General features: G+C 43.6%; 1 protein-coding gene across 1 annotated transcript in view; it reads left to right on the plus strand.

The window, feature by feature from the left end:
* LOC104126066 (vascular endothelial growth factor receptor kdr-like) overlaps positions 1-9,298 on the plus strand; it is an 82,265-nt gene extending 72,967 nt beyond the window's left edge. Inside the window, exon 28 of the mRNA XM_035894051.1 lies at positions 9,088-9,298. Within this exon, the coding sequence (XP_035749944.1) occupies positions 9,088-9,298 (211 nt within the window). The remainder of the gene's footprint in view (positions 1-9,087) is intronic.
* The last annotated feature ends 2,826 nt before the right edge of the window (positions 9,299-12,124 follow it).

Below are 12,124 nucleotides of genomic sequence, written 5' to 3' on the forward strand. Positions count from 1 at the left end.
CTGGCACCTTTACAACTGAGAAAAGTTAAGGTATGAATAGTAAAGAATAGTATAAGCCCTGTGAGCAAGTACATTTACCAGAACCGTGATTTCTACATTTGCGTTATCACAGCCATGAAGAAAAGTCCTACTGAGAAGTCCCTTAATCCTGCCACCCTCGTGATCCTATGAATTACATTGTTCATATTTGGTTTACAAATAGAGGCTGTGCCAGTGTTTGCTATGTGCTCATCCACTCATAGTACAGACAAGCACAGAGGAATAAAGGCAGATATTTGACTTTTAGCTAACAGCCCACAGTTCTTTATATTTCTGTAACCATCAGGCACGGGCAGAGAGTTGACCTAGTAGCAAAATAGGTCTTCTCCACCTTCCTAGAAAAGTATAACAACAATAGTAACCCATTTTACTGATTCAAATGTCAACTTGTAGAAATTCAAAGAATAGCTACCCAAAATATTAAAAAAATAAACAATTCTGTAGCAAGGAATTCCATGTCTGTTCAGTAAATTAAGCTAATTAAACTGCCTAGAGTTTTCTCTGAAATCTATCGATGAGATTTCTATCATTTCCTCTACATTAAACTCAATGATCTTTCCCACCAGAGCAACTGCTTGTTCTACATTAAGTCACCATTTTTCTACATTAAAGAGAATGATAGAAGAAAAAAAAAAAAAACCAACCAAAACCCTAGTGCAATTTCTGCTTCGTATGGAAGAGTTCACATGAGAGTGCAGAGTTGGAATCTAACAGTATTTCAGAGGGGCTAAGTCCCTCGCTCAGAGAGAAAAGCAAGATGGAAGGAGCTTGCCTTGCCTTTTCAGTACTTAAACCCATAAATTCCTCAATGTTTGAAGGCAGGAGAGAAGGAGAAAGAGGAAAAGGGAAGAGGAAGGCTAGAGAGCCTTGTGGCACTAACGGGGAGAATTCAAATGCTACAGACTCTGCTGGCTAGGAGCGTGACTTCAGGAATAACCTTGTTCAGCTGTACTTCCCCTGCAGCACTGGCCCGGTGTGGTACCTGTTGGGGGGTTAGCAGAGATCTAGATACAGTTCCACGTTTTTATCCTATGCACCCGCTGAGAGGATTCCTGCACAGCACAGTGCATTGCTATGGAGACCAGATAGCACCAGCTCTAAAAAAAGGAGCTCAAATGTCAGGAACCGCATCACTACGATGCTTTACCTGGGCTGATTTACCTCTCTTTTCTGCATGATGTCATCTTGACACAAATCCAACACAGGCACACACACAAAGAGCCTCCCTGATAGGAGTTATCCTTCTACAGATTTCTGTCAATCGCCTCTGACTGCTGTTTCCCCTCCTGCATTTCCCCAATTTAGATAAATAGTTGGCAGTTCTCCCCCATTCAAAGCTTTCTGCTGAAAAATCAGAAAAATCAACATCCAGCCAGATGCAGAAACACAAGAATTCCATAGCAGCCTGTTCTTTTGAGATTTCCAGGAAAACCTTTGGAACTGCTGTCAGGCCCACTGGGAGTGAACATGAAGTAACGCGGCCCTGCCGGGTTCAGTGAATCTCTGCCTGAGCCACTCCATCTGGGGCTCTCCCCATTTCCAGTCAACACTCCCATAAGGATTCCATTCCTCATGAGATACCTGATACTTTCTGTGCCAGCCAGACCGCGAAAGACCACCTTAACAGAGGTCTGCTATAAAAGCAAACCCTGCAGCAAGCTGTGTTTGCTGTCTCCTTATTCCCAGGACCTGAGCTACCATTGAATGGACAGAGGTGTCTTTTTTTTCTTGGCCATGTCCTTCATTGAGTGTTTGAGGTCCAGCTGAGAAAGCTATTTTGTCAGCTTCTTTTTTTTTAATCTTGCAGACTACCGTTGGCACAAATAGCAGTTTTTACATAATTGCAGAGCATCCTGATGCCCTCTCATTTGAGGACATGACACCCCTTGGTGCTCCTGCCCTACTAACTTGAAAAACAAGCCTCAAAAGCATATAGAATAGTCTAGGAGAGGTCAGAAGAGAGTGCTGGTTTAATAGGGGAGATAAAGTCACCCTTGTTAATTGTGTACCTCTCTCTACCAAAAACATTTACCCTGGATCCTTTTCAAACAGTCTTCCCTTTCTAAAACAAAACTGTTCAAAGGCTTAGCATGTTTTCTAAACCAGGGTGGCTACATTTATTATTTTTTCCAAAATCTTGCAGTTTATTTATCTTGCATTCAATTTCTCTGTCAAGTTTAAAATTTGGCAACACTACACACCATGGAGTGTCAGTGTCAAGAGTTTACTGAAGATTAATCTGATACTCCGGGCTTAGGACCACTGTTAGGCTAGACTAACCCTTTCTGAGCTCTAAGCATTTCATACTGCTGAAGCATAAAGTCACAACAGTAGCTGTAGCGAGGGACAGAAAGATTGACCGGGGTAGTGACACTGGAGTTAGCATTCAAGGAAGCACATTCAAAAGAGGGGGTTTAACGATGGGATGACTCTGGTGTCAGGTTTTATCTCATAATGTTAACAGGCTACTGCCAAGCACTGCTTTAAAATTCTCCCCGAGACTCTATAATCAAGTTATTATTTAAAACTATAATAGTGTTGTGGTTTAACCCCAGCCAGCAACCAAGCCCCATACAGCCACTTGCTCATTTCCCCCCGGGTGGGAAGGGGGAGAGAATCGGAAGGGTAAAAGCGAGAAAACTCACGGGCTGAGATAAAGACAGTTCAACAGGGAAAGCAAAAGCCGTGCACACAAGCAAAGCAAAACAAGGGATTCATTCCCTCCTTCCCCCCGGCAGGCGGGTGCTCAGCCATCCCCAGGACAGCAGGGCTCCATCACGCATAACGATGACTTGGGAAGACAAACGCCATCGCTCAGAATGTCCCCCCCCTTTCTCCTCCTTCCCCCAGCTTTATGTGCTGGGCAGGACGTCATATGGTGTGGGATACCCCTGGGGTCAGTTGGGGTCCTGGCCGTGTCCCTTCCCAGCTCCTTGTGCCCCCCCAGCCCCTCGCTGATGGGGTGGGGCGAGAGGCAGAAAAGGCCTTGGCTCTGTGTCAGCCCTGCTCAGCAGTAAGGAAACCATCCCTGTGTTATCCATGATGTTTCCAGCACAAATCCAACCCATAGCCCCATACCAGCTGCTAGGAAGAAAATTAAGTCTACCCCAGCACAAATAGGTTTGATATCTGCTCAGTTGTCATCCCTCCATCCCTCTCCCTTCTCCTCCCTCAAGCCAATTATCCTCAGCTGCTCCAAAGTTACTTATCTGGTTCTGGCCAGGTCCCATGACACCAGCTGACAGGCTCAGCTGATTCGCTCCGGGCTCTGGATGCTGCATCCAGATCACATCACTGAGGGCTCTGCCTTTGCCAAAGCCAAACTGGGCCTAAGGCAGGTCAATCATATTGAAAAAAAACGATTTTGCTCAGGAGCATCAGGCATTCGTGTCCAGATGCAAGGTGCCCACCAAAAATGCAACGCAGCTGATTGGGCAGAATCCTTTTGCACCATCTCAGAAAAATGAGGCACAGAAATATGTTTACTCCATAGCAGAACTCGGTTTCAGATTTTTCTTCTGCGATGAGCACGCTGAGATAGCACGTGTCATGCAGCACCTTGCACTGTGACCTGACTTGAGGTCTCCAAAATATAAGTAACTTTGAATGAGTAGCTACTCGGGAGTTATGTAAAGCACTTTTTTCTAGGATTATACTATACGCTTACAAGGGCAAAGATTAAAAAGAGAACTGTGAAAGGCTGTGGTCCCCAGCTTGGTTTTGACTGCAGTGCTTTGCATCTCCCTGCATTTTTTGTGCTGGAGCTTGTGTCAGGGACCGCTGACCAACTCTGCCACACGTGCAAGGGGAGGCATACTTAATGAGCAGGTGACTTTGGCCTGTTAAAATTTTATGCTAGCTGTACTTTATATTTAGAAGTGCTTCAAAACAATGAATTCTTGATCCTAACCCCTTGAGCTCTCCGTGCCAGTAGACTACTGATGCACTGATACTGCCAGAGGGGAACCCAGGATTAAATTCTTACTGCACAGCACCCCATCTAAAATGTATTAAAGCAAACTGTGACTCAGTCATAACTATTAGAAGAAAAAATAACCCTTTTATTTCTTTCATTGCAGAAAAAAATTTAAAAAATTAATCACTCTTACTCTGTGCCTCATTAAACACCTATGAAAGCTGTTATAAAGCCCTGAAGCTCCTACACGTTATTATGAGATGCAGTCATGAGACAAACCGCTCTACTTGGCAACGCACAGCCCAATTTCTCATCTTACCCTAAATACAGCTTCTGAACAAGGCCAGGGTTTCTACACAGACACAATAGTCCATTACTTTTTCCTATTGAGGGCAAGGTACTTGGGTGTCTTATTGTAAAGCAGTAAGAGCTGCTCCACAGCTCTGGGAGTAAGTGCTACGCTCGCTGCTGTAGACCCTCACTGGTTAGGGTGATTTTCTTAGTCATCTCTCTTCCTCCGTGCTCCTCTTCAAGTCGTTGACCCTGAGATTTAGGCTAATAGAAACTGGCTCCCTCGCACATAAAATAAACAGCTCCTGTAACGATTTCCCAGCTCTTTGATGATTTTAGTATTTTTCTACCTCTAACCAAAATCTCTGGTTCATATGGTAGGATGAAAAAGTCTCATTAGGTCATTTAGCCCTTCTAGCTATTACAGGATTATCCTCTGTGGTATCTGCTAAACAACTTTGACACGTCTCCAGAAAACTTAAAAAAGATTGTGAAAGATTACTTTGTATTCAGGCTAACTTTTCCTTCATCTAGTTTAATTCCTAGACTTTTCAGCTTCATCTGTACCAGGAAATCTGACCTCACACAGTAAAAAAGGGAACTAAAACGCACTTGCCCAAGCTTGTGTCTAGGTCATGAGACCTACTAACTATATCGTGGCCCCACACAGACACACTACACGTGCATGCAATAGCACAGAGCCCGAGCTCTATGATAATCAGGCTGCCCAATACAGTCCTACTTTACAGACCTGGCAGGCTTTCAGTTATCACCAGTAGGTTCCTCCACCTCATTTGGTTTTACATCTAACAGACACTGGCACCAGGCTCAGGGACACGACAGAAACACAGCCTGAAGCGTAGCTGCATTTGCTGGCAATTATGAATGTCTCTTTTGTTGACTTGCCGCTACCGATTTGCATTCTTCTCATCTTCTGGTTCCTCCAGTGCTTTCACCACTTTTGTACTTCCCCCCATAAACCTCCCTAGCTTGTAGGTATCTTTCTGAAGGAGAGAAGTCCAGTGCTGTGCCTTGGCTGACTCTAGTCTCAGCCTATGAAACAAGGCTGAAGCCAGCTCACAATATTCTGCAAAATGTGTTTCCCCAACCGGCACTCCACAGAAATGTGCACATGATGAAAGAGGGTCCTTTAGGTTACAAAATCTGTTTGAGGTCAGGAAATGGCGATGTTCAGATTCTCATCCTTCCCCTTTTCCTGCCCAAAATGGTACACATTCCTGCAAGGACAAACGAGTTTTCAGGTTGGCCATTGGGTAAAATCTGACCAGCTTGGGTCAGTGAGCAAATGTGTTTGAGTTGAATGTCATGGTATTCACACGCCTCATCTTCAGTATTGTGCCGTGGTGAGAATACTAACAGTCAAGGGGGACTGGGCTGAGACGTTCACAGTTATGAGCAGATTTATCAAAACTGAACATCTCTTTTATCGCCTCCTGCAGCTGCAGTGCTCAGAAGTCAGGCAGAGGCAAAATCAGTAAGGAAATACCTTTTGGGGCAGCGTAATGCCAACCCGGGAGAAGCACTGAACCAAGTAATGGCTAGCTTTTAATGAAATTATTTAATTACACAACCATTATTAACTTCTGTAGCTGCATAATTGTGTGATTAATCAAACCTAATGCTTTCAGTCAGAAAATGTTTATCGGTGGGGCTCAGGGAGAATTTTTCTATCTTATACAGAGTTGTACAATTGGCTCAGAGAATAAAGGGGTTTTGGCTTTCCTCTGAAGCATCAAGTACTGACCACTGCCAGAGGCAAGGCTGATTCAGTGTGGCGGTTTCTATGTAGCAAATAAGATTTCAAGGACAGACAGAAAGAGGATGCTGCAGTCCTGTTTTCCAATGTACAGTCCAACACGTACATTTCTCTGTTGCTGAGCATAAACAGAGTAGATTGGAGTGTCCGTAATATTAAAAGGAAAAATGCGAAGACCCTTGGATAGCTTTAATTTAGGAAGTGCATTTAGATGAAAGGAATAGTTTTGAAAGTTAATTGCATTTTGGTCTGCCATAAGACAGCTAATGACAAAGCTTTCTTCTGACCTAACTCATCAGCTTTCTGTCTTTAGAGCAAATAATAGATGTCAGCATTTAAGAGTCCTTCTTCAAACACCAGCATGATTTCAGCGACAGGCAGAGTTATTCCCAGATATCCAGTCTGCTGACCTACAGGGGCAGAAACCTAACAAGAACACTTGCTGGGAGTCTACATGGGTCCGAAAGTTTCCCATTCTGTGGCCAAACTAAACCCTAATAACATTTCTTTTTCTCCAGCCCTCTGAGATATGCAGGCTGGGGGCCAAGTTAAACAGATACTTTCAAGCTTCTCTCTGTTTCCACTGACAACTTTAATACCTGGCAAATTAGAAGCCAGAGCATCCATGGAATTGTCTGACACGAGTCAATAGAACTGAGCAACAAAAAGAAAAATACATAAATAAACAGTGAAGCAAGTTGTGGTTCCATTGCTCATGCCAGGGAAAAAATTATCTACAGAGAAAATGTGTATAGAAAGGGACAGCTGCCAAATGTGTAGTATACAGAAGAGGTTTCCACTCATGTTTTATTCTGGACAAAGAGGAAAAGCTTAGCTTGTGAAAGCAGCGTGTGCTACATTTTTGTTGAAGTTCTCAGGGTTACTATTTATTTTAGGATTTCTGCTTTGCCACTCAACAGGTTTGGTTTCAAGGCCTTGTGCAGGCCTAAAAGCACAGCAACATTAGCTTTAATCTATAATCTCTGCCTTTGCATTTTAGAAGTCGCAGAACCCAAGTTTCTTCTAGACATACAAGACATGGTGGGCTGGCTCTTGCAACTTCAGGGGCCCTGGGTTCACTTCCTAGAGACAAAGCTGGAGATGCAAACATGCTGTGGAAAGCCCTCTAAAATCAGGCCAGCTACAGAGCAGCCAGTCTCCCTTTGCAGCTGATTAAAGCTGCAGCTGTTTCTTATGTCTGAATTTGGCTGAACATCTCGGCTCCTGGCTTAGGACGACTGGCTTTACGGACTATGATGTACAGAGTATCACCTACCCCACACACTCCCCCAAGAAGAGGACTACAGGGACAGATGATTTACAGATAGACCCTACAAGGCCGTTCAGTGTGGTTGTGCACAGATCATAAACCAGCGTTCTACTCTAGCCAATGCACCGCACACTCACGACCTTTCCAGAATTAGCACAAATTTTAAGCGAAGATACTGACACTAGTTCTGTCAGCCAGACTAATATCTGCAGCTTGTGGGAAAACTGAAGCTTTTGGCAGGTTCCAGATTCAGAGGCAAGATAACACAACTTCTGAAGTCATAGTAGCATAATCTAGCAGGAGATATTTACCCGTTCATAGTTGAAAGGAGCTGGGCCCACTGTATATTACAATCCCGTCACACCAAGTATCAACCTGCTCTTAAGCCTGCAACATGACAGCACACGCAGCTGGTGTCTTGGGTCTGCTACTTTTCCTGTTCATGATTTTTGTTCCCCTTCCTCCAACGACTCTATCTCTCTCTTAGCTTTTGGTTTGTTTCCTGGAGCAGGAGCGGGCTCTGCTCGCTTTCTAAAGTGCCACACTCTGAATCCCTGATCAACTGTTGGGGACTGTAAGCACTGCAGCAGTATAACTAAAATAAGTGTAATGAATTATACAATTATTTGATGAACTGTTGATTATTTGGATTTGATGTAGCATCATTAGAATGTAGCTTTATGCTCCTTTAAACACACATGAAATATACACACAAAGTGCTTGAGCACTGCCCGATTTTAAATTCTCCCAGGCACACTCATAAGTCATTCTGAACTGAGACATGAGCAATGCCATAATCAGTCTGTGAGTGAGGGTTATTCCAAAGAGGTGCATGTCACAGGCTCCCTAAGCATAGTGGAGAAGTTCAAAAGCCATTCTTATATTGGGATCCTTTTGAGAACCAACCCTAAATTATCCAGACCTCTTTCCAATGAATTCTTCAGATGGAAGTCACCAGGCTTAACAAAACATTATTTTTAAGGCAGGCCACAACAGACAGTACCTTACTTTTTCCTCCACACCACTTGCTGTTCCTCAGGGTCACCTTGTGGTACAAATCCTCTCCAGGGTTCTCCTACTTTTAACATTGAGGTTGCTCCATGGGATGCAAGTTGCTTCTCTCCCACCGCCTTCGTCACCTATAATGAGAGACGACAGCAGAAAATGAAAGCTGGCTCTCTTTAATAGCATCAGTTACAGGCCAGCAGTTGTAACGTTGAAAAGTGCTGCCCTTCACTAGCGTCCTGCTCAGTAATTTTAAAGGGCTAGAGAACATGAGAAAGATTTTGCCCTACACTGCGAGAGTGTATTCAACACACGCTCTTGCTTTCAGTATCATTTTAAATTAGTGTCTGTCATAGATTATTCATTATTTCATCCTTTCTTCTACTTAAAGAAAAGTCATAGCCTTCAGTTCTGCTTTCAAAAAAGTCAAATTTTTACTGACCTGTGTCAGAACAATGAGAGAATATTATTGTATGGATAGGACAGGTGCATTTATAACTCAGACATACATATATAGTGCACTGAAATGCAGCAAGCTAAAAAGACAGGGCAACAGGACTCCTGGATTTACTCCTACATCAGCCTTTAAAACCTCAAGTTATTTGAAATACCTTATTCAGTTCCCTTATCTAATCTGTAAAAAGTCACTGTCTTACAGGATGCTGCAAAGGTAAACTGAAAAGCTTTACATATTTATTTTTTAAAAAAATAATTCTGATCATTAATTGCACATAGAGACAAAACCTTATGGAGACAGGGTCAATATTTTATACTGTTCGTTCTCAACAGGCGGAGAGCTGTTAGCAAGAGCAAAGAATCCATTTTATCCGATCACGAGCGTGAGGCTGTCAAATACCAGCCAGCAGTACAGGTAGAAGAGGACACCATGGACTTCACGCTGGAAGACTCTGTTCTCCTTCCTATGGATCCAAACCTGGAATGCCACAGCCCACCTCCGGATTACAACTCCGTCATTCACTACTCAGCCCCTCCAGTGTAATCGGCCCAGCCTGACGCGGGGCACCTTGCACCTCTCTAAACCACGCTAGATTCTTACGTGCCTCCATGCCTGGATAAAGAGGCTGGGTAAAAACAGAAGGGAAATCTGACAGACAATGGTTCATATGTTTCTTCTGGCACATCTCTGATGTGAATAGAAACATTTAAAGAGCATCTTCTTTGCTATCTTTAAAGGCCTATTGCAACATATGCAGTAAATTAAAATTCTGTCTATCAGAATCGTTAATTAGGAGCTGTAACCCGGAACTGCTTCCAGTCCTTCCTCCCCTAGCTGGGACCGGTCAGTGGCATTTGCAGATTTACAAGTTCCTTCATTCACATTTTACTCCACAAGAGTCATGGCAAGCTGGTTGTGAAAACAAGATTCATTCTACTGGTCCTGTGCACATCCTGCAGGGATTGCTTAGTACGATGCTGTAAGGGATCAGTTGAAGACCACAGCCATACCCACTAACATTTTGCTTTTGGAGAAAATCCAAAACTGAAACATCATTCTTAACTTGGGAGCTCACCTTCCAAAAATATTTCTGAAACATTTTGAAACCCAAAATATCTTGGTTACAATATGTGATTTGATAATTTCCACTGCCTATAGGATAGACTCCTAAAAATGATATAGCACAGAGAAAGTAGATAGTACTCATGTATCAAGGGGCAGGCTGGTCTTTTGGGCCATCAGGGCACACAACACGGTTAAATCTGTTTCCCTGTGTTTTTCTCCTTGTCCAAACAGCAATTTATTTAGCATACATGCAATAGGGAACCTCAATGGAGATGCATCTGTAATGATTATAAGGCAAAATCACTACCTTAAATAAGAAATCACTGCCTTAAACAAGAACCTTCTTAAGCTTAGACAGACAGAATTTGCCAGCACGCACACACGTTTGTGTGAATGCACATAAAATGCTCATTAACAACATGAGAGTCACACATAAATGCACATACACCCTTGAGGCACCAGCAGGGTAGCAGCATTTTTATGTTTCCTTTCTGCACACAGGGCTACCTACTAAAAAGGGGGGGGGGGGGCAGCAAGGGGAAGCATTTCCTTTGGATTCTGTGGCAGATGCCCAGTTTGATCCTGGGGATCCTAGCCCGTGCTAAGCCATAAGCATATGCAACATACGCTTATCTCCAGCTGTCTTGCCAAGGTAAATATCGGTATGGTATGCGATGCCCTCTGCACCCAAACCTGCATGGGTCCATGGTAATTCAAAGGGGGTTTTGCAGCCTAATCACACAGGACTGAGCAGATCACAAATTCTCATATTTGAGAAATTCAAAGTGTGTTGCCCCTCGCCCAAAAGCTGCGTGTGGCCAGGACTGTTGGTCTGTAAGGATGCGTACCCCAGTTCTATGCATACCCCACGCACTCTCACAACCACTTCAAAAATAAGCAAATAAACCTTGCCATTTAATGTGCCATGTAACAACCAGAGTTGACTTTAGAACTCTAGGAAGGGCAAAGAGTATCTAGGTTGTGAGTATAAAAAGCAAGGATGGGAAAGATGTTCATTGATAGTCAATAACCCCCCAAGTTACAAACCTAGACCTATAAATGGCTCTGTGCAGTTTCTTCCAAGGTCTGCACAACCTCTCCCTTTTCTGCTTAAGACTTGACGCTGATTTGACTTCTTCAGAGGAAAAGAATTATTCTTCACAATTACAAACTAAAGGAAGGAGAAAAAAAAAAATCCAACACTTGCAAAACAATTCTATTACCTTGGTGAAGACAGCCTGAACACCCTCGCAGAAAACATTTTGGGATGATTGGTTACAGTTGGTTACATTGAAGTAAACACAAACAAGCCTCAGGTATTATCAAAGGGGGAAACAAATCTCCAAACCCCGCACCGTGTTAACTGTGAATGCTAAAGCATCCGAAGTACGGGCTCTTGGGAACTGCGCTTCTCGTTCTCCTTGACTTCAGATCCGATGTGTTAAGGAAATCACCTGCAGTAACTCTCAAGCCCTTCATTCATAGGGGACCTGCTATAGCTGTGGTCTGTAGTTGCGTTATGGTCGGTTTTGCACTTCTTTGTATTTTAGTACCTATGTATTATGTAGAGCTGGTCATATAACAAAAGAAACTACTGGGAAAGAATTCACCTGATGAGCCCCAGGAAGCTCATCGGATCAGTTTTTCATCAAACAGTAAATCAGCTCTCGCTAGCTCTGATCAAATAATCAATCGCTTCTTTTGGAAATAATTTATTCATGTGGCAAAAAGAAAAAAGTGCAGACGGTTTGTCTGGCTCTACTGTTAATAGCATCGGTGTGAGATGGTTTGTTATTGTGCCTTGTTCTGCAGGGTAAGAAAATGACAACGTTTAAAAACCTTTGCTTATAAACTTTAGAGTAAGTATATATATAGGAAAAAAAATGCAAGTATGCTCTCTATTTTGGAAAAGAATGGGGAACACTGCTGCGTGAACTGTCTGCTGCTAAGAAAGCAGAGTAGATCGTCTTCCACTTCATCACAGATGAACTGTAGCGGCTTCTCCGGGACCAGAGGGACACGAAGCACGTTACCCGAGCGGGCCCCAAGCGGACGCTCCCCTGGAGCACCAATAGCCAGGTCCCGTTCTGGCTCCGGTAACTTAGACCGGCCTTTCCGCATGGCGTGAGATGCGGTGAGAACAGGGCAGGCTCAAGTGCTCAAGATGCATTTTAAAACACTGGTTGCATTGACAGCCCTCTGAAAACTGAGGGCTCCTCTGCAGTGGCAAAATCATCAGCCGTCATGAGCAGCATCGACGTCCTTTTCGTCAGACAGCAAGGATACCCTCCGAACCCGCAATAA

Source organism: Egretta garzetta, unplaced genomic scaffold (genome assembly GCF_000687185.1).
Source record: "Egretta garzetta isolate BGI_Z169 unplaced genomic scaffold, ASM68718v1 scaffold595, whole genome shotgun sequence".
NCBI classification, from domain to species: domain Eukaryota; kingdom Metazoa; phylum Chordata; class Aves; order Pelecaniformes; family Ardeidae; genus Egretta; species Egretta garzetta.